The sequence below is a fragment of the Thamnophis sirtalis genome, unplaced genomic scaffold (genome assembly GCF_051295495.1).
Source record: "Thamnophis sirtalis isolate CommonGarterSnake01/CBP01778 unplaced genomic scaffold, rThaSir2_p1.2 scaffold_3, whole genome shotgun sequence".
Taxonomy (NCBI): domain Eukaryota; kingdom Metazoa; phylum Chordata; class Lepidosauria; order Squamata; family Natricidae; genus Thamnophis; species Thamnophis sirtalis.
The window spans coordinates 38,311,933-38,334,377 of NW_028261383.1; the positions used below are offsets into that span (position 1 = coordinate 38,311,933).

General features: G+C 40.3%; 2 protein-coding genes across 2 annotated transcripts in view; both read right to left on the reverse strand.

The window, feature by feature from the left end:
- LOC148047935 (uncharacterized) overlaps window positions 1-22,445 on the reverse strand; it is a 112,046-nt gene that overhangs the window by 69,995 nt on the left and 19,606 nt on the right. Inside the window, 4 exon segments of the mRNA XM_087708201.1 lie at window positions 494-1,644; window positions 20,037-20,466; window positions 20,549-20,706; window positions 20,789-21,880. Of these exon segments, the coding sequence (XP_087564327.1) occupies window positions 494-1,644; window positions 20,037-20,466; window positions 20,549-20,706; window positions 20,789-21,880 (2,831 nt within the window).
- Window positions 1,697-12,214, reverse strand: LOC148047939 (zinc finger protein 197-like). Its single transcript, XM_087711146.1, has 8 exons — window positions 12,195-12,214; window positions 11,408-11,858; window positions 10,505-10,622; window positions 10,313-10,380; window positions 9,880-10,008; window positions 2,609-2,738; window positions 1,875-2,093; window positions 1,697-1,728 (listed from the first exon to the last, which is right to left on the reverse strand). The coding sequence occupies exons 1-8, from the start codon at window positions 12,212-12,214 to the stop codon at window positions 1,697-1,699; spliced, it is 1,167 nt and encodes a 388-aa protein (XP_087567272.1).

Below are 22,445 nucleotides of genomic sequence, written 5' to 3' on the forward strand. Positions count from 1 at the left end.
TCAAACACAACTCTGATGCAGCCCTCAATGAAATAGAGTTTGACAACCCTGGTATAAAGAGATATCTAAGTGACTAAATATGCACATGGAGTTAAAACCCAGTTCAATCTTCATGGCCAAACAAGATCCGGTCATTTGGCCAGCCAGTGAAGCACCAAGTTTGTTTTTAGTTTTTTGGTGCTGTACGTGACGCATTGCAACATTTTCCCTATTCACGGGGGCTGGGTGGGCGTGTCCAGCACGGGATACAACTAGCTCAAGAGCCACCAGTCTGACACTCCTATATACTGTATATAGATACAATAAAAATTGTATAAGTAATTATAATGGCTCATGCCCATTGTTTCTTTTTTATTATTAAAAATCCTTTTCAGAGATCTGTCTGTAAATTGTAAATTCATACATAGAATCCATTAAATCAATAATTAGCATATATTCTCATCCAAATTAATCATTGTTTTGGGGATTCTCCAGTCTATGAATTGTGTAATGGGAAATAAGACTATGGGGTGTGCTGAAGCCCTTTCTACACTCCATGCATTTATATGGCTTCTCCCCTGTGTGGATCCTTTGATGGGATGTAAGACCACTGCTTATTCTGAAGCTCTTTCCACACTCCATGCATTTATATGGCTTCTCCCCTGTGTGCAACCTTTGATGGGATGTAAGTTGACTGGCTGTTCTGAAGCCCTTTCCACATTCCATGCATTTATATGGCTTCTCCCCTGTGTGGATCCTTTGATGGGTAATAAGGTTAATATTTTGGCTAAAGTCCTTTCCACACTCCGTGCATTTATATGGCTTCTCCCCTGTATGGATCCTTTGATGTGATGTAAGACCACTGCTTATTCTGAAGCTCTTGCCACACTCCGTGCATTTATATGGCTTCTCCCCTGTGTGCAACCTTTGATGGGATGTAAGTTTCCTGCTTATTCTGAAGCCCTTTCCACATTCCATGCATTTATATGGCTTCTCCCCTGTGTGGATCCTTTGATGGGATGTAAGTTTACTGCTTGTTCTGAAGCCCTTTTCACACGCCATGCATTTATATGGCTTCTCCCCTGTGTGGATCCTTTGATGGGATGTAAGTTTAGTCCTTGTTCTGAAGCCCTTTCCACACTCCATACATTTATGTGGTTTCTCCGCTGTGTGGATCCTTTGATGGGATGTAAGACTACTGCTTATTCTGAAGGTCTTTCCACACTCCATACATTTATATGGCTTCTCGCCTGTATGGACCCTTTGATGGTATGTAAGTTGACTGGCTATTCTGAAGCCCTTTCCACATTCCATGCATTTATATGGCTTTTCCCCTGTGTGGATCCTTTGATGGCGTGTAAGATTACTGCTACTTTTGAAGTCCTTCTCACACTCCATGCATTTATATGGCTTTTCCCCTGTGTGGATTCTTTGATGGGTAATAAGGTTAATGTTTTGGCTAAAGTCCTTTCCACACTCGGTGCATTTATATGGCTTCTCCCCTGTGTGGATCCTTTGATGGGATATAAGTTCACTGCTTGTTTTGAACCCCTTTCCACACTCCATGCATTTATATGGCTTTTCCCCTGTGTGGATCCTTTGATGGGTAATAAGGTGACCGTTTTGAATAAAGCCCTTTCCACACTCCATGCATTTATATGGCTTCTCTTTTCTGGCGGTCCTTTTATTATCAGTTTTGCTTCCATTTTCATTGCATTTACTTGTCTTCTCTCCAATGTGAAAACTTTTCTGTGATTCAAGAGACCCATTTTCTTGAGAAAGTGTGAACATCCACCTGTATTTTTTTTCTCTGTCTTTGTCCATATTGGCTGCTCCTTTGGCTTGTGATGGACAGGGTCCATTTACATCTAATGTCTCTTTCAAGATTCTTACACCTTTCTCAGTATATTTCTCCTTTAGTTTTTCTTGTTGATCAGAAAAGTCCTGCATCTTAGTAACAGTCGAAGGACATGAGCTTTCCTTATTCCAGTTATTCAACAGGTTTCTCTCCTGCCTTTGGAAATCTGTTTGAATTGCAGGTTTCTCCATAGCATCTCCTTTTCTGAACACTTTGATTGGTTCTGCAGAGTCTTTATTATAATTCTCATTATCACCTTCAAAGGGAAAGAGAAATGAAAGTGGGAGAAAGGTTAGGGAAAAAGATCACTCTGTCAGAAGTCATATTGATTGCCTTCAGGTATTGTGCCAAATTCTAATATATACTGCATATTTGTATCCTAATATTGGCATGGTATAGAAATGATAATATCTCTTTGGATGAGGCATAAAATCTTGGAAAAGACATTTAAGTGAAAAAAACTGAATGGCAACTCTTGATAGGAAGCATTTGGGCAAAAATAGTTGAAATCTGTGTGATGAAATTTGGCATTACCTCAAACCAAGGAATTATTTTGTCATAAAATATTTATATAGAAATATAAATTAGATAGGATATATCTAAGCAAAATGCCATAAACCTATTTCCTTCCTTGGAGCACTAGAAAAACAAAACTTTCACTTCTGCCTCTGAAGAGATCTATTTACAAATCTTTTCATAAGAACTAGCTAATGGCATCTAACTACAAAATGTCTTCCTGAACTCTCTGACTGGAGAGTAGGAAACCCTTACCAAGAGAGGCCACATTCTTATAATTCTCCAGCATGACTTCCCAATGCAGAGCTTTTTGGTCAGGATCCAGTTGAGACCACTCCTCCTCGGAGAAATAAACAGCCACTTCCTCAAAGGGCAGAAGAACCTCCTGAAAGGGAGAAAAAAATACAGAACAGACCAAGGAAGAACTACAGGATCTTTCCTATTATTAAGAATTTCTAAAGCAAACATAAACATTAAGATAAATTGCTATGTTGAGGAGCCAACGTTGCAACGATACAGATGTGCAGTCTCGATGCTCCGAGACCGCAGACAATACTTTTGCCGCTGGATGGTCCAATCGGATCTAAACCTTCCTGAAGAGACGGTGAACAGGAAGAATACGTCTTGCTGACGTCAGGGACATCACAAAGTCCCTGATCGATGCAAGAGTTCTTCAAGCTAGCAACAAGAAATTCAGTCAATGCTGACGAAGTCAGGGCGTCTCCAAAACAGAAGGATAGGGAAAGAGAAAGTGTTTCCAGCTGGTGATGAATTTTTACCGTTTTAAGAAGAGAATGCCTACAAAAAACTTAAAATTAATTTAAATTGGAGAACAGAAGAAATAGGCGGCGGAATTAAAGTTGGAATAGTTTTGGACAGTGTGTTATCTTACTTTTTAAATGCTATTTGGATGGAATTAATGTAAGCCTTTTAAAATGAATGGACTAAGTTTTCTTCTTCTATTTTTTTTCTTTTATTATTCTTTGTAACCTATGGGCTACAATTCTCTTTCATTACTGTGGGTGTTCTAACTCATTCAAGAATTAGACTTTTTTAAAACTTGAAATACAAAAAAGATACAAAAAGAAATAAAGAACATTGCAACAATAACACTGCTACTCAGAGGCTGGAAGGTTTGTGTATTGGAAACGAAACACTCTTGTTTGTCTCACTGATTATCCTGGCTTGGCACTCCAAGTTCTTGCTGCTTGTTTATAGAGAGTAATAAGAAGAAAAGCATACAGATGTCCCTTTGAAGTATATCTTTAACCAGAGAAAAGTGAAAATAAAATGTTATTGTGAATCTATGCTTAATCTTATTAACCTTCCAAGCTAGAGCAGCAGTGTTTGTTATCTGGAGATAATTACACAATTTCAATAGCAGAAAGAAACTTTAAGTCTGCAAAAGATATTCTCAGAAATTATCAAATACATATGAGAGGAAAGAGAAGAAGCTGGAAGACTTAGAGCATCTAACAGCAAAAAAGAGTAGAATACTGAAAGAGGAACTAAATGGAGGGGAAATCTTCCCTAGATGGCAAGATACAGAAGAAGAAAAGACAAAAGAATTTATGGATTTAAAGAGAGAAATTTTATTAGCTATAACATTGATAACACTACTGACAATCAAAGATAAGCTGATTAAGGAAACAGAAGGGCATCGAAATTACATGAGAGATTTTATAATCGCATTTATATCCTAAAAAGCTGGCTTCTATGTATCCGAACTTACAGCCTAAATGTTGGAGATGTGGCTCTCTCGATGCTACATATTTTCATATATGGTGGACCTGCCAAAAGGTTAAGGCATTTTGGATAAAAATATGGTGGATTATGCAAAATATCTTTAAAAGAAGGATAAAGTTTACTCCTCAGTTATTCTTACTAGGTATATGTACTGACTTTACAGTGGTAGAGACTAACTTGATTCTGCACCTAATAACGGCAGCAAGACTGTTGGTGGCGCAATACTGGAAGAAGGAAGACTTGCCTACAACTCAAGAATGGACATTGAAAGTTACAAGCTTAGCCGAGATGGCTAAAATATCGGCATATCTTAAAGATCACTCAAATGAGATATATAAACGAGACTGGAAAAAATGGATTGACTATATACAAAATAAATACGGGACCAAGAAATTCCAGTTAGCCTATGCTTAAGATCAGAAATGATTTAAATTGTTTAAAGTTAGTTCAGCAAGAAGAAGCTAAGGTCAATGCAGAATGTCATTAATTTCTTTATTTCTTTTTTCTCAATAGATTTTAGACTGTGTTTGTTAAAAATCCATACCGTGTACAGGTTCTGGGAAGTCGGGGGGGGGGAAGGAGGAGGGGGGTTGGGGGGAGGGTGGAGGGAGGGAGGGGTATACATTAGGCTAGACAAGAATTTAGTGGTAAACTAGAACTATTTTGACATATAAAAAATTGTACTTCGATGTCTTACTGATTGAGGAATGATGAAATGTTTGTTTTAAAAGAAAACTTTTGAACCCGAAATTACATGAGAGATTTTATAAGCAAGGAGTTGCTAAGAGGAGTCCATACAAAGTTGATTAAGTAGATGATTAGAGGACTGACATCACAAATGGCAGAAGATATGAGACTTCTGCTACTGGAAAGATACAGGTTGATAGATGGAAGAGCACAATTTAAAACTAGTTAAACTTAGTGAAATTTAGTGACAATAGATATAGTTAAATAAATAATTGATAAAGTTACTAAGGTATACAATGTGTAGTGTTATGATAAGTAATAATTAGATATGAATATTGAATGGTACCCATGAAAGGAAGATTAGAAATCCTTTTGGATTATATATAAAGGTTAATAAAAAAGAACTAAGTTAAATACAGTTAAAGTCTTGATTATTAGGGGGGAAATGTTATGATACAGGATATAGTTAAATAAAGGAGGGATAATGGTAACAACCTATATATAGGTATGGGAACAACATAAGGAAACTGTATGTAAACTGTAAACCGTGATTTGGAAAGGAGGATCGGAAAATGTTGTTATTAAATATTATGGATGTTTTGCTGGAATAGGACATAAGGATTCAGTGTTAATGGAGGATTTTGGAAATAGTAAATGAAATGCCAGTATGTGATTATATGGTAAATCTTGGTATATTTTATGATGAAGGATGTTTAAACAATTATTGTCAAAGAAAATGGAGGAATGATGATGGTAAGATGTATAAATATCTGAGTTAAAATACTTCAGTTAATATGAATTATGTTTGTTGACTGAGGAAGAGATGCACGAAAGTCTTTCTGAAACCAACTGATACACTTTCTACAGTATGTAAAGAAGGATGTGTTGTGTTTGTTTTGAAAATAAAAAATAAATTATTTTAAAAAAAGGATAAATGGCTATGTTTAGTAAGGATCTGTGGTTTAGAATAGATGACAAAATTGACAGAACAAAAAGCATTTGACTAAAGAAAGATTTTACGCAGTTTTTATCAACTTGAATGATTCTGTAGGACTTTCAGTGCCATTCAGGTTAAATTAGCCCTGTTTTCTTCTGGATCAACTGATCTACCAAACAGCCAGCAAACCCTCATCAAAATACTATTCATTCTGGAAGCAGGAGCCAGGTCACGATGTTACAACGTGCGGTCTCAACACTCTGAGACCACCGTTGACACTTTTGCCGCTGGGGGGTCCACTGACACCTAAACCGTCCTGTTTAGAGGACGGTCTCTAAACCGTCTAAACCGTCTCAACAGGACGGTGATCAGGAAGACAAAGTCTTGCTGGTCTCAGGGATATCGCAAAATCCCTGTTAAACCCAAGGGAAGTGCTTCAAGCCCGCGGTAAACAAGCAGCCCCTAGGTTGATGAAGTCGGGACGCTCTGGGAGGAAGGAAGTGAAAAGAGAAAGTGAGTCCATTGGTGAGGTATTTTTTCTATTTTGCTAAAGACTATAAGAAATATTTCCTTAAAGCCAAATTGATACTTAAACAAAAGAATTGAGCTGCGAAAATAATCCTAATGGGATCGCTGTGGAAAGGGTTTTTTTTCCCTTTGTCATTATAACTATTTTTTGTGGATTGAAATGTTCGTCACATGCTCCATTTCTCCTCTTAAAGTGAATGGATTGATTTTTTTTTCCTTCTGCTTCTTGTTGCTTATTTTTTTACTTCTGGATTAAAACCTTCCTTTTTATTTTAACAGTTCTTCCTACTATTTGTTATTAAATCACACTAAGAGCAATCTAAAGAACTTTGTTTCCTACAGAAGGTGAAAATTAACTGCCAGTCGAAGGTTTTTTTTTTCTGAAACAACGCATCTCTTTCTTTATTTAACTTTACTAACTCTGAAGCTGAAGGGTTTGCAACTTGTTTACAGAAACTGATAAAAAACCAAGGGCACCAACTGTTTTCACAGGTGCCTCTGAGAACTATTTTGGCAGAGAAAGAGAGAAAGAAAGAAAGAAAGAAAGAAAGGAAGGAAGGAAGGAAGGAAGGAAGGAAGGAAGGAAGAAGGAAAGAAAGGGGGGGACAGAACCCTTCCCCTTTGAAGAGCATAAAAGAACTTGTGTTTATGTCAACTTAAATAAAATAAAAGCTAAGAGAAGCCTGGAAGACTAGACTGGCAGTCATTATTGGGGTTTTTTTTCTTTCTCTCTTCTGTTTTGGAAACATGGGTCAATACTTAGATGAGGAAACCTTAACATTCCAAAATATCTTGGCTGGAATTCAAAATCTATTGGAAGGATATGGGAGAATTGAGAAGAAGCTGGAAAGACTAGTCTTCCTCACAGCAAAAGATGATAGGGTTGGAGCCCCCAAAATTAAAGGGGAGAATGAAGATAAAGATAAGAAAATACATGAATTTAATAATGGACCTATCCTGTTCATCCTCAACACCTTCATGAAAGTGCTGGGAGAGCTCAACCAGGGATCTGTGTGGTGCGCCATCAATACCCAGAGACTCTGCTCCTCCTCAGATTGTAAGGAAGCTGCTAGTATTCTGAGCCATTGGCTGGACAGTAAATAAGAAAATGAAGAATGTTTTCCATTGAAGACAATTCTTAGCCTGTGCAAAGCTGGATTGTTTTGCCTCCAAATCCAGGCACAAGTCAGAAGAATTTATTTTCTAAGCCAGCGATGGCGAACAGTTTTTGGCTCGCGTGCTGTAAGTGGGGGGAGCGCAGGGGAGGTCGTGTGCAGGTGTGCCACAGCCATAATGCAATGCGCACCCCCAGTGCGCATGCATGCACTACAGGCACTCCCCCCCATTTTCCATGCTTTTTTGCCCTCCCCAGGCTCCAGAGGCTTTATAGGAGCCTGGGGAGGGTGAAAACAGCCTCCCCCACCCCCTGGAAGCTCTCCGGAGGCTTCAGAGACCTTCAGGAAGCCTCCGGAGCAGTGAAAATGAACCTCCAAGCAAGCCGGAAGTGACTTCTGGTTTGCTCAGAAGGTCGTTTTGAGCACTCTGAAGGCTTGAGGGATCTTCAGGAGGCTTCCCCGAAGACTCCGGAGCAGTCAAAACCTCTGAGCAAACCGGAAGTCTGTTCCCAAACTTCCGGTTTGCCCGTAGGGCATGTTTTTTTGCAATCTGGAAGCTTTAGGGAAGCTGATGAAGTCTCTGGGGGGCCTCTGGAGGGCAGGGGAGGCTCTTTTCGCCCTCCTCAGGCTCCTATAAAGCCTCTGGAGCCTGGGGAGGGTGAAAAACAGCTTTAAAAAAGGGTGAACAGCTTACTGGCGCAGGCATGCGCAGTGGTCAGTTGACAGGGCAGTGTCTCACGTGCCCTGACAAATGGTTATGAGTGCCACCTGTGGCACGCGTGCCATAGGTTCGCCATCACTGTTCTAAGCTAATAGGGCCTTGGCTAATTATTCTTTCAGAAGACTTTTTACTTGGAGACGTTTCTATATTTCGACTAGCCTGGTATTTGAATAATCTTAACTATTAACCATGTATTTTTCTTATTAATGATTGTAAATGAAGCATTGGAAAAATGGAAATTTGCTACTTTGAACATTGAAATATTTTTCAGGTTCTTAGCACAAATTCAACTCAAATAATTACAAAAGGGGCACCATTTAGGATAGGATAGGATAGGTTAGAATAGTTTAGTTGGAAGGGACCTTGGAGGTCTTCTACTCCAACCTCCTGCTTAGGCAGGAAACTCTATACTGTCATGTCACCCCTAGTCCTTCTTTTCATTAAAAAAGACATACCAAATTCCAGCAACCGTTCTTTATATGCTTTAGCCTCCAGTCCCCTAATCAGCTTTATTGGTCTTCTCATCTAGGGTGGACAGGTGCTCACTTACATATTTTAACTTGTGTTCCTTATCTGTTTTTTGTGGTGCTGTTTTTGATAAGCTGGACTGTTTTTTTCCTTTGTGTAAAGGTGGATGAAAAACATGAGTTAAGTAGTTCTGCTATCTCCTTGTGCTTGTCACCTTCTTCCCACTTTCTGCCACCAAAGGATCAATTGTGTCCTTGACTTCTTTTTAGGTTTAACATGTTGAAAAACGCTTTTTTTGTAACAAACATTACTTCATTAGCTTTCCTCACTTCATCTTTGCCTTAGTTATGTGCCCCTCTTTCCCTTTTTTTTACTTGTCCTTTTTGTCTTTCAATTTATCAGAGTTCTTTATGCAGACATGCTGATTTCTTTTGAGAGCTGTTATTTTTCTTCTTCATTGGTTTTGTACTAGACTAGGCTTTTATAATCTCACTTCTCAAAATTTCCCAAGCTTCTTGAGTTGTTTTCCCTTTGAAGATTGTCATCCATGGAATAATTCGCAAATTATCTCTAAGTTTATTGAAATTAGCTCTTTTAACATCAAAGACTTTGTTCTATTGCTCGCATAATGTGGAATTCCAGTATTGTATTATCACTCCCCCACGAGATTCCTTCTATCATTTCATCACTGTTAGTGAGAATTAAGACCAATCTGATTGAGTCCCGTCTCTACTTGTTGGGAAACAAAGTTCTCTTGATAGGTTTATCAAGAATCTGTTTGACCTTCCACTTGATGCAGTTTGTCTCCCAGGATGTCAGGGTAGTTAAAATCCACCATTACTTTTTTTTTGTGTGTAAATGTGTTTTTATTTTCCATTTTCATTTTCGTACAGTCACATATATACTGTGCAGAACCGGGGCCATATAACATTAAAAAATAAACACAGCCATTCCTCTTGTCAATAATACCCCCCAAAAATAGAAACCCAATGTACCTCTTCGACCCTCCATACACCCTTTCTTTCGCCCCCCTCCAACTTTCCATCTTCCCTCTATCATTCCCCTCTACCCTACTTCCCCTCCCCCTCTACCACTCCTCTCTCCCGGTACACTCCCTCCCTTCCTTCTCACCCTCCCTCCAATCCTCTCTCCCACCCTCTCTACCCCTCTTTCTTCTATCCCTCTACTCCTCCCTTCGGTGTATTTCTACTATCTATTAATATATTCGGCTTCTCCTATTTTTACACCAGAATTAAAGAGCAACAGTATACAAGTGCATACTCTGTGCATTGGTATATACACAGTAGCGTCCATTTTGACTGACCTTGTGATTACTGTCTACATAACCTGTGTTGTGTCTGACTTCCCCTACTTTCTCACCACCTGTTTGATTGCCGATTGTATGGCACTCACAATTAAATGCTTGATTTTGCTTGACAGCAAGGTTGATATTCTTACCCACACAAACATCTATGTTATATGCACTATATTAATCTATTAATTTTAGATTGTTGGGGACAGAAATGTTCTGTATCAATTAATTCTCTGTCCCCATTGTTTAGTTTAAATGTTTATCCAGAGAATCTGTGAATTTAACGCCATGTAATCAATTTGTTCACTTAACAAACGTGTCACTCAACAACAAAAAATTTAGGCTCAATTGTGGTCCTAAGTCAAAGACTACCTATAATATGTACAACAGCTGATTTCCTGAGGGGAAAAAATAGAAAACTAGTAAATCAAAGTTATTCTCATACCTGAGTTGGAGGTTCAATCATGGTTTCCGTTCCCCCTAAACAAAGAGTCGACTTCCTTCTATGCTTCCCTGTGAGGGAGACAGAATTTCAAAAGGCATAATTAACAAAATGGGAGGAGGTTTGCTATAGAGGAGAGGACACAGAGAAGATGAGAAAGTTAGGATTTATCAGAGTGGAAGGACCTTATATTACCTCCTGAGGTATCCTGAGTTGGATTTTCCTGAGGGATCCCCCTGAAAGACAGTTCTTGAGGGAGATTTGACAGATGCCTCTTTCTCTCAGGATCTCTGATCTCCATTGCGAAGGACTTGAAATAGGATCCAGGGAAAAAAGAATTAATGGACATTACATATCATGAAGTGGTGTGTAACTCTACTTAAGACCTGATAAACTGCCAAAGATTTTTCAAATCTCAAAGGAATTTCAAATACATGTTTGAAATGTAAATAGTAGAAAGGAACTTTTTACCAAATCTGCTGGACTTGTGACAAAGCAAAGAAATACTGGAATAAGATTTATATTGTACTGCAGAAGATTCTCAAAGAGGGAATGAAAATCAAACCAGAGACTTTTCTTTTAGGTTTAATAGAAAAAGGGATGGAAAAACAATCTTGAACTTCGCTGTTATATATGTTGAGAGCAGAAAGGATGCTCTTTGCAAAGCGGACGGATATTTTAATAGCCACAAAGGAGAAGTCATTGGGAAAACTGATGGAAGAGATGGAAACATTATCTACTTTAGTTAAAGAAAAGACCAAGCCAATCTTGCTTCTACTTTGGAACCAATGCTGGGTTTTGTTCTTCAGATCGAAAAAATTGAAACTTTGATTGAGTTTTGTTGATTACATAAGTTTGTTGTTATATAGAATTTGCTAGTACATATTAAGTATGTAAATGTAAGACATTGAACTGGTAATGTTACCATTTATTCGACTGTGCTAAAAAGATTCAGATTTTCAATGATTTTATTTTTCCCCATTTACCCTACACTTCTTTCACTTCCTTTCCCCCTTTCCTACTATTTTCATTTTCTTGCATTTTATATCTTAATAAACCTACAAAAATTTGATACAAAAATCTGAACATATTATTATATTCAGGCCCAAGAAGAAGTCCTCTCACCGGCAACTCAACCTGCTCCTTCTTCTCCTCCGCCTGGCTCAGGAGGAAGCCTTCCACCAGGGCCACCGCCTGGGAGCTGGTCTCTGCTCCACACTCCCGCACCCAGCTCTCCATCTGCAGGGGCAGAAGGGCCAGGAACTGCTCCAGAACAACCAGGTCCAGCATCTGCGCTTTTGTGTGCTTTTCTGGTCCCAACCATCGACTACAAAAGAAGTGGAGCCGACTACAAAGTCCTCGGGGACCCTCATCCTCCTGATATTGGATGCTCCTGAAATTCAAAGCCTGAATTTGTGAAACGATGGTTCCTTCTTCCAGCATCTTCTGCCCATTTCTTGCCCAGATCTCCCCACGGATACCAGACTGGGCATCGGAAGGGCCTTTTCCACTTCCCTCACTTGCTAAAGGAAGGCCAGCCATTTTCTCACTGTAAGACAATTCCAAATGGGTGCAATGAAACCTGTGTATTTCCAAATGCTTTTTTAATTCATAGCAATGTTCATTTAGCCATGGGAATACCAGAACAAGCCATTAAGCCCTCCTTGCCAAAGGGATCATTTTTTTCTCTACATGAAGATCAACAAATGGCCTCAATTTTGCAATTGTCTTATAGAAGAACGAATAAATCTAAGCTAGTAGATCAGATCATTTATCAACACTCATCCCCACAGAAGGAAGCATTTTTCTGACCTGTAAAGTGGTGACTTTCAGCAAGAAGATTCAGTCCATATGGGCATTTTGGATAATTAAAATTTCTTTTTACTCAATGGGAAAGACTTGCATTTTAAAAATATAGCTCTATGTTTACCTATAAGCAGAGTACACACAACATACAACATACAAAAGCCCAAAGCATGAAAATTCAGTTCACAAAAAATGAGGTGCCAATCCTTTGACCCTGCTCCATTTCTCTTTCTCCCTTCACACCGGGGGTCAGGTTCACACAATGTGTCCTAAGCACAAACAGGTCAATCAAATCCAGGCGTTCAGTTCCTATGAAATATAAAGGATTAAATGCACACAGCTCAATACGATGACGTGATTGACTACCTTCCTCAAACAAATTGAGTTGCAAAAGGCCCCAAGCTGAGTTTAGTGTCATCCAGCACAGAGTGAGAATTAAAAGTTGTTTTTACTTCCTGCTTGAGTTTTGCCATACAAGCTCCCGCTCTCCCCTATGCAGGAGCTATTCTCACGAAATGGGGCGCTCCCTTTCCTTTCTGGGATCTGGAATTCTTCCTGAGGGCAGCATGCATCTTCTGGAGCTCTCCTTTGTTATCACCATGGAAAAGGGCGGCAGAGAAACATGGGAATCTGGGGTCTCCCGCTCCTAGGATTGACTTGGTATATATATGCACACGCACAGTCTCTCTCTCTCTCTCACACAGACACACACAAACACCTACCTTTGCCACCTCTTTCCTTCAAAACGTCTTTGCAGCCTTTTTAACTGCCTGCGAAGCATAAAGGGTTAAAGAGGGAGAGTCCAGCAGCTAGAAAGGCAAGACTTATTGACGTCACTGCCTTCCCAACCTGCAACAGCGGCTCAACGCTGAAGCGCATGCGGTTCCTTTCTCTTTGCAGAGGGAGCCTCGGATGGGTTTTCTGTGCATGGAAGGTATTCATGGAAAAAGGAGAGATGGTGCATTTCCCATGCAGGGCCAGGAGGGGGCTCTCTTGAGAAAGCCAGGAAGCCTTCTCAACCTCCTTTGGACAATGTTATAATTTACTAAAGAACTTTGTATTTAAAGTAAGGTGACCAGATTTTCAGATTGGAAAAGAGAGACGCCCTTGACCGGGGGGGGGGGGGGGGGGGGCTTGATTAAAAAAAAATGTTTTGTCAAAAGGTCACCCCAGGACACTGAAATACGAATCTGTTGCCAAACAAAATTTTGATCACGTGACCATGAGGATGTTGCAACGTGTGAAAAATGGTCATCAGTCACTTTTTTCAATGCCATTGTAACTTTGGTCACTAAATGTTTTCCCCCTCCTCGAGACTCCTCACTTCTTCCTTCATTCCTCTTGCTTATCTACCTTCACCTTATCTGTCTTCTGCTCTTTCCCTTTCTTCCTTCCTTTCTCCTTCCATCCTCTCTTCTTTCCTCACTCACTCCCTTCCTCCTTTTTTCTCTTCCTTCCTCCTTCCATTCTTTCAGCTTCATTTCTTTTGCCTATCTACCTTCTCTGTCTTTCTGCTCTTTCCATTTCTTCGCTTCTGTTCCTTCCTCCTTCCCTCCTTTCCTATTTCTTCCTTCTTCCTTCCTTCGGCCTATCTACCTTCACCTTCTCTGTCTTTCTGCTCTTTCCCTGTCTTCCCCTTTCCTCCCTCCCTCCCTTCTTTCCTTTCTAGTTCCATCTTTTCTTCTTTCCTCTCTCCCTCTTTTTCTTTTTTCCTTCCTTCCTCCTTCCTCTTGCCTATCAACTTTTTTTTTTTTTGTTACATAGACGGCACATACCCACAACAATAAAAACAAAACAAAACAAAAAGAAAAAAACCCATCATCACATATAGCATGTCATTTGGTTACAAGTGTTTTAACATTTATCATTTTTATACATTTATTATTTCATTTAATAGGTTATAATATACAGTTTGGGTTGCTTTGTTTACTATCCCTTCCTCCTGTTATAACACCACCTTATTTTCCCTTTCTTTTCTCCCTTCCTCCCTTCTCTACTTTCTTCCTTCCTGCTCTCCTTCCCCTTCCTTCTTCCCTTCCCTTTCTCCTACTCCTCCTCTTCCTCTTCCCCTTTCTACCCTCTCTCCCCCTCTTTCTCTCCTTTCCATCCTCCTCTCCTTACCTCTTTCTTCTTTCCATCTTCCTTTCATTCTCTCCTCCTTTCTCCCTTTCTCCCAACTCCCTTTCTGGGAGTTGAAGTCCACACACTTTCAAGTCTCCAAGGTGGAGAAAGACTGATCTATCTAATTAATATAATTATTTCTCCCTCTCTTTTTCACTCTCTCTCCAGCGCACACACGCAAATGCATAGGGCAGCCCACCTCACACACAGGTAACTCCGGGCGGCTTACGGGAATGACCTGGTACCATAGAGCTCCAAGAAATACTTGGCAAGAGAAATCGCAAGTGTTCCTTCCTGGATTTTCCGGAGGGGAGAGGCACGGAGGTTGGAGGTTGGCTCGTGTGGAAAAAATAGTGGTAAAGTTTCTTTGAAAAATATTTCCCTAGGACTAATTTCACCATTTTAATTTGCTCAGTTCTTTGTATTAACATCTGCATCATTCTGTATTGACTTGGAGTGCTCACTTGTGCCTGCTGGTAAGTGAGCTGGGTTTTTTTCTTTTATTTTTTTAATGTATTTTACAATAATATGTTATTTATTGTGCATAGGATTTTTTAAATTAGTTTTATTCTGTGTGGATTCTTTTTTTAAATTGTCTTAGACTATTTAAAAAAAGATTCTATCCAAAATAAATTGAAGTGAAACCATTTTTAAAAATTCTATGCACAATACTTTGAAATGTTTTACTTCAATTTATTCTGTGTGGATTCTTCTTTAAAATTGTCTTAGACTATTTAAAAAAAGATTCTATCCAAAATACAAAATACCAGCTGCAGTTATTCACTTAAGAACTGTGGCAAGAAAGGTGGTATAATGGGCTTAGTGACCAAAGTTACAATGGCATTGAAAAAAGTGACTGATGACCATTTTGCACACTTAGCGACCATTTTCACACTTAGCGACCATTGCAGCATCCTCATAGTCACGCGATCAAAATTTTGATGTTTGGCATCAGATTCGTATTTATGATGGTTTCAGTGTCCTGGGGTCATGTAACTGCCTCTTTTGTGACCTTTTGACAAAGTCAAATGGGGAAACCAGATTCACTTATGATACTAATTTATCAGCTGCAGTTATTCACTTAAGAACTGTGGCAAGAAAGATGGTATAGTGACCAAAGTTACAATGGCATTGAAAAAAATGACTGATGACCATTTTTCAGACTTAGCGACCATTTTCACACTTAGCGATCGTTGCAGCATCCTCATGGTCACGGGATCAAAATTTTGATGTTTGGCAACAGTTACAATTTATATTTGTAAATTGTAGTTATGTTCAAATAAAAAAATATTACAATACTATTCTTGCGTTGTATGAAAATTTTTGTTGCTCCGAATAAAATTTTTAATCAAACCGCACCCACCCACCCCGGTCAAAGGTGTCCCTCTTTACCAATCTGAAAATCTGGTCACCTTAGCCATGACCTTCCTTTAGCAGCCAGCCCATCATTCCCCCACTTTGAATCTGAAAATGATTTAATTTTCCAAGATTCACCCAACATCAATATCTGCTTACTGGGAGACCCTGTAGTTTGCTTATAGGTGGAAAGGCAAACAGACGGCATTGTAATGCAGAACAGGTGATTTATGAAAACAATGACTATGCCTGCCAGGGTCATTATTAGGTTAAATCAGTGAACCATCCTGTCAGTCAATGCCACTAGTCTTTCCATTCATCCATGGGGGGAGGGGGTTTGCAGCTATCTTTGCAATGTGTGTAGTTCAGCCGTGGAATTCCTCCAATTTGTGCACACAACATTGTCTAAGTAGTGCACACACATCTCCTTATGATGCCAATATCATATCGAGAGCCATTCTATTCTGAACTGTCATTGTCGGAATGGCTTCTTGTTCTTTTGCTGCAGCAATAGAAACTCCCCAGTCTCATTAGCCAGGATTTCCTCCACTGCTTGTATATGATACAAAGCATTATTGAGGGACCAGAGCTCACGGAACAAAGTAAGGGGTTGGTATTCTTCAAGTACTTTCGGAATTGTTCAAGATTCCTATGGTTTCCAATCTTTCTTTCAGGTAAAGTGGGCATAATATAGGTGGGTTTGAAGAACACAGAAACATAACAAATCATATGGTCTCATCCCGACAGTTGTTAAGTCTATTTGTCTTAATATCTTAGCCTTCACATACAGAGATGTACTAATCAGCTAGTGGTAATAATTGGGTAACTCCTAATTCTAGTGTGGGTAGCCACAAATACCTTTTGTGGAAATGTTCTAATTGAGAAAACACCTATGGGAGATCACAGTTCTCCTCTCACACAACTATGGTTCTGGAAGCTTTTGATTCCAGAACAATAACTTAAGTCCCAGTTCTTCTACAGAGAAAGTCACAGGCTGCGTAGTCCAAGAATCAGGAAGGGCAGATCGTGGGTATTTCTTCACTCTGGAAGGGATCTATCCAAGATGCCAGGCCTTCCACTTTTAGTACTGTATAGGTGGTCTGAAGCACTTGAAACGGTCCCTTCCACTGCTGATCCAAGGAGATTGTTGGTCCCCACGTCTTTACAAGTATCCAGTCTGCAGGCTGAAATGGATGCACTAGACAATCTAGTCCTGCAGAAAGAAAATTCATAACCCCAGCAAGTTGTCTTACATATTGGTACAAAGTCAATTCTCCCACCAGAGGGATGGATCTCTCCTCTGCCTTTAAGGAGGGATGTGGTCGCCCAAAAAGGCCTCAAAGAGGCTCAAGCCTATTTGCTTTCAAAGTGCAATGTGAAGCCCCAACAACGCGAGTGGCAAAGCTTGCGGTGAGGACAGGTGAGCCTCCTGGCATAGCTTAGCTAGCTGTTGTTTTTGTAAATCATTACAATTTTTCCATAGGAAGAATTCCCAAGTGGTAGGCTGAGTAAAGCTTCCAAGTGATGTTTAACTGTTCGCACAGATTTAGCTATGAAATATGGGTCACAATCAAATGATATACTATTTGGCAGCCCAAACCTAGAAATAATTTCTTCCAATAGGATGTTTATGACTTCATGATCTTTATTTGTCCTGCAAGCAAAAGCCTCAGGCCATCCTGTGAAGGTATATTCTAGTCCCCAAAATATACTTAAAACCTTGCTTTCTATTTGAAGTCTATTTCTCAATTTTTCCCTGAGTAGTTGCTGTTAAGTTGGACTCATAGGGGTGGGCACTGTCTAATTTTTGATTATTTCGGGCACAAATCAGGCAAGGGGCTACAGCTTGGAGATAGCGGAATAGAGATCTTTGCCTACTACACAGCGTGTCATAAAATCTACCAGTGTATCTACCTGTACACAATCATGGTGCAATTCAGTATCCACCTGGGGCAAGAGTGTGGCTGGATTGAGGGTATTGCATACCTCTAATTGTATGGCTGAAAAGAAGAAACCTTCCGTTTTGAATATTCAAAGAGTATTCTACTACTTTAAGAGCTTAGACACTCTTAAGGAGTTTCTTTTTGTAAATAGCTACAGGAATAAAGAGGAAAACTTTAATCTGTAAATTACAGAGAATCACACAGAGAGAAAAATAAAACTTAGTCCATCCGTTTCTTGCTCACCACTTTTTAGCTAATTGCAACCTCTCAGAACATAGGCTGCATAAAGGTGAAGAGGAAATCCATCAGAAGCAACTCCTCTGTGTTCAGGGAGGGAGGTGAAACAAACCTGGGAGACATAAAACTACACAGCAGGACAAAAGAAAACTGGGGAAGAACAAGGGGCAGAAACGTTTTTAAACCTTGGTTGAAACCCAAGTAAGCTTCTCACCATAACTGCAACTTTCAACTATTAAATTTCCTTGGTTATTATATAATTAAATTACAGTCTTCCCATGGACTCTCTTGTTATCTCCTTGTTTCTCTTATCCACTTTCTATCTTTCAACCATAGCTTCTCCTTTATTCATCCATCCTACACATAATACTTGTTTTTCTTCTAGATAATTATTTGACACTGCTGACAGGTCTTATCCCTTCTGGCTTACCTCTATGGGTAAGTTGGGAAACAGGAAACAGGAAGCTAATTTAAAAAAATAAATTAAAATGAACGTATATACCACGGATTTCAAACTCCATGTGTCACATGGCCGTCACGTGACCTATTGCAACAGTTTCCCTATTAGCAGAGCTGGGGTGGGCGTATCCTCCATGTGACACAACCAGCTTGTGAGCCGCCACTTTGACATTCTTATATACTGTATATACAGATACATTCAAAAATGTATAAATCATAAAAAATAAAAAATACATACAGTAGAACTCATTAAATCAATGATTAGCATACATTCTCATCCAAATGTATCTTTGTTTTGGGGATTCTCCAGTCTATGAATCGTGTTATGGGAAAAAAGACTATGGGGTGTTCTGAAGCTCTTTCAATACTACATGCATTTATATGGTTTCTCACTTGTATGCATTCTTTGATGGGATGTAAGTTCACTGAGTATTCTGAAGTCTTTTCCACACTTCATGCATCTATATGGCTTCGCCCGTGTGGATCCGTTGATGCGATGTAAGTTTACTGTTTGTTACGAAGATCATTCCACACTCCATACATTTATGTGGTTTCTCCCGTGTGGATGCTTTGATGACAGGTAAGATGAGAGCTACTTTTGAAGTCCTTTCCACACTCCATGCATTTATATGGCTTCTCCCCTGTGTGGATCCTTTGATGGGATGTAAGTTCACTGCTTGTTCTGAAGCCCTTTCCAAACTCCATGCATTTATAGGGCTTCTCCCCTGTGTGCATCCTTTGATGGGTAATAAGGTTACCGTTTTGGATAAAGCCCTTTCCACACTCCATGCATTTATATGGTTTCTCCCCTGTATGGATCCTTTGATTGCATGTAAGATTACTGCTTGTTCTGAAGCCCTTTCTACACTCCATGCATTTATATGGCTTTTCCCCTGTGTGGATCCTTTGATGGGTTGCACGATCTTTCGTTGCTCTGAAGCCCTTTCCACACTCCATGCATTTATATGGCTTCTCCCCTGTGTGGATCCTTTGATGGGTAATAAGGTGAGCCTTTCGGCTAAGGCCCTTTCCACACTCCATGCATTTATATAGCTTCTCCCCGGTATGGATCCTTTGATGGCATGTAAGATCATTCCTGTTTCTGAAGCCCGTTCCACACTCCATGCATTTATATGGCTTCTCCCGTGTGGATCCTTTGATGGCTTGTAAGATCACTGCTGTTTCTGAAGCCCTTTCCACACTCCATGCATTTATATGGCTTCTCCCCTGTGTGGATCCTTTGATGGGTAATAAGGTGAGCCTTTCGGCTAAGGCCCTTTCCACACTCCATGCATTTATATGGCTTCTCCCCTGTGTGGATCTTTGATGGGATGTAAGTTTACTGCTTGTTCGGAAGTCCTTTCCACACTCCATGCATTTATATGGCTTCTCCCCTGTGTGGATCCTTTGATGGCTTGTAAGATCACTGCTGTCTCTGAAGCCCTTTCCACACTCCATGCATTTATATGGCTTCTCCCCTGTGTGGATCCTTTGATGGATAATAAGGTGAATGTTTTGGCTAAAGTCCTTTCCACACTCCGTGCATTTATATGGCTTCTCCCGTGTGGATCCTTTGATGGGTTGCACGATCTTTCGTTGTTCTGAAGTCCTTTCCACACTCCATGCATTTATATGGCTTCTCCCCTGTGTGGATCCTTTGATGGGTAATAAGGTGAGCCTTTCGGCTAAGGCCCTTTCCACACTCCATGCATTTATATGGCTTCTCCCCGGTATGGATCCTCTGATGGCATGTAAGATCATTCCTGTTTCTGAAGCACTTTCCACACTCCATGCATTTATATGGCTTCTCCCGTGTGGATCCTTTGATGGCTTGTAAGATCACTGCTGTTTCTGAAGCCCTTTCCACACTCCATGCATTTATATGTCTTCTCCCCTGTGTGGATCCTTTGATGGGTAATAAGGTGAGCCTTTCGGCTAAGGCCCTTTCCACACTCCATGCATTTATATGGCTTCTGCCCTGTGTGGATCCTTTCATGGGATGTAAGTTTACTGCTTTTTCGGAAGTCCTTTCCACACTCCATGCATTTATATGGCTTCTCCCCTGTGTGGATCCTTTGATGGCTTGTAAGATCACTGCTGTCTCTGAAGCCCTTTCCACACTCCATGCATTTATATGGCTTCTCCCCTGTGTGGATCCTTTGATGGATAATAAGGTGAATGTTTTGGCTAAAGTCCTTTCCACACTCCGTGCATTTATATGGCTTCTCCCGTGTGGATCCTTTGATGGGTTGCACGATCTTTCGTTGTTCTGAAGCCCTTTCCACACTCCATGCATTTATATGGCTTCTCCCCTGTGTGGATCCTTTGATGGCTTGTAAGATCACTGCTGTCTCTGAAGCCCTTTCCACACTCCATGCATTTATATGGCTTCTCCCCTGTGTGGATCCTTTGATGGGTAATAAGGTGAGCCTTTCGGCTAAGGCCCTTTCCACACTCCATGCATTTATATGGCTTCTCCCCTGTGTGGATCTTTTGATGGGATGTAAGTTTACTGCTTTTTTGGAAGTCCTTTCCACACTCCATGCATTTATATGGCTTCTCCCGTGTGGATCCTTTGATGGCTTGTAAGATCACTGCTGTTTCTGAAGCCCTTTCCACACTCCATGCATTTATATGTCTTCTCCCCTGTGTGGATCCTTTGATGGGTAATAAGGTGAGCCTTTCGGCTAAGGCCCTTTCCACACTCCATGCATTTATATGGCTTCTCCCCTGTGTGGATCCTTTGATGGGTAATAAGGTGAGCCTTTTGGCTAAGGCCCTTTCCACACTCCATGCATTTATATGGCTTCTCCCCTGTGTGGATCCTTTGATGGGATGTAAGAGCACTGCTGTTTCTGAAGCCCTTTCCACACTCCACGCATTTATATGGCTTCTCCCCTGTGTGGATCCTTTCATGGGATGTAAGGTCACTGCTTGTTCTGAAGTCCTTTCCACACTCCATGCATTTATATGGCTTCTCCCCTGTGTGGATCCTTTGATGGGATGTAAGTTCACTGCTTGTTCTGAAGTCCTTTCCACACTCCATGCATTTATATGGCTTCTCCCCTTTGTGGATCCTTTGATGGCGTGTTATATATCTGCCATCTCTGAAGCCCTTTCCACACTCCATGCATTTATATGGCTTCTCCCCTGTGTGGATCCTTTGATGGCTTGTAAGATGTCTGCCGTCTCTGAAGCCCTTTCCACACTCCATGCATTTATATGGCTTCTCCCCTGTGTGGATCCTTTGATGCTTTGTAAGTTTACTGCTTGTGCTGAAGCCCTTTCCACACTCCATGCATTTATATGGCTTCTCCCCTGTGTGGATCCTTTGATGGGTAATAAGGTGAGCCTTTCGGCTAAGGCCCTTTCCACACACCATGCATTTATATGGCTTCTCCCCTGTATGGATCCTTTGATGGAATGTAAGATCACTGCTGTTTCTGAAGCCCTTTCCACACTCCATGCATTTATATGGCTTCTCCCCTGTGTGGATCCTTTGATGGGATGTAAGTTCGCTGCTTGTTCTGAAGTCCTTTCCACACTTCATGCATTTATATGGCTTCTCCCCTGTGTGGATCCTTTGATGGGATGTAAGTTCACTGCTTGTTCTGAAGTCCTTTCCACACTCCGTGCATTTATATGGCTTCTCCCCTGTGTGGATCCTTTGATGCCTTGTAAGTTTACTGCTTGTGCTGAAGCTGTTTCCACACTCCATGCATTTCTCCATTGTGTATATCCTTTTATTAACAGTCTTGTTTCCATGTCCATTGCTTTCATTTGACTCCTCTCCCATGTGAAAACTCTTCTGTGATTCAAGACTCCCATTTTCTTGAGAACGTGTGAATATGCAACTGTAACTTTTTCTTTTTTCTTTGCATATATTGGCTCCTCCTTTGGCTTGTGATGCGCAGGGTCCATTTACATTTAATGTCTCTCTGAAGATTCTTACACCTTTCTCAATATATTTCTTTTTTAGTTTTTCTTGTTGATCAATAAAGTCCTGCATCTGAGCAACAATCAAAGTAGTTGAGCTTTTGCTATTCCAGTTATTTGATAGGTTTCTCTCCTGCCTTTGGAATTCTGTTTGAATTGGAGATTTCTCCATTACATCTCCTTGTCTAAACACTTTGATTGGTTCTGCAGAGTCTTCATTGTAATTCTTATCAACACCTTGAAAGGGAAAGAGAAATGAAAGTGAGAGAAAGTTTGGG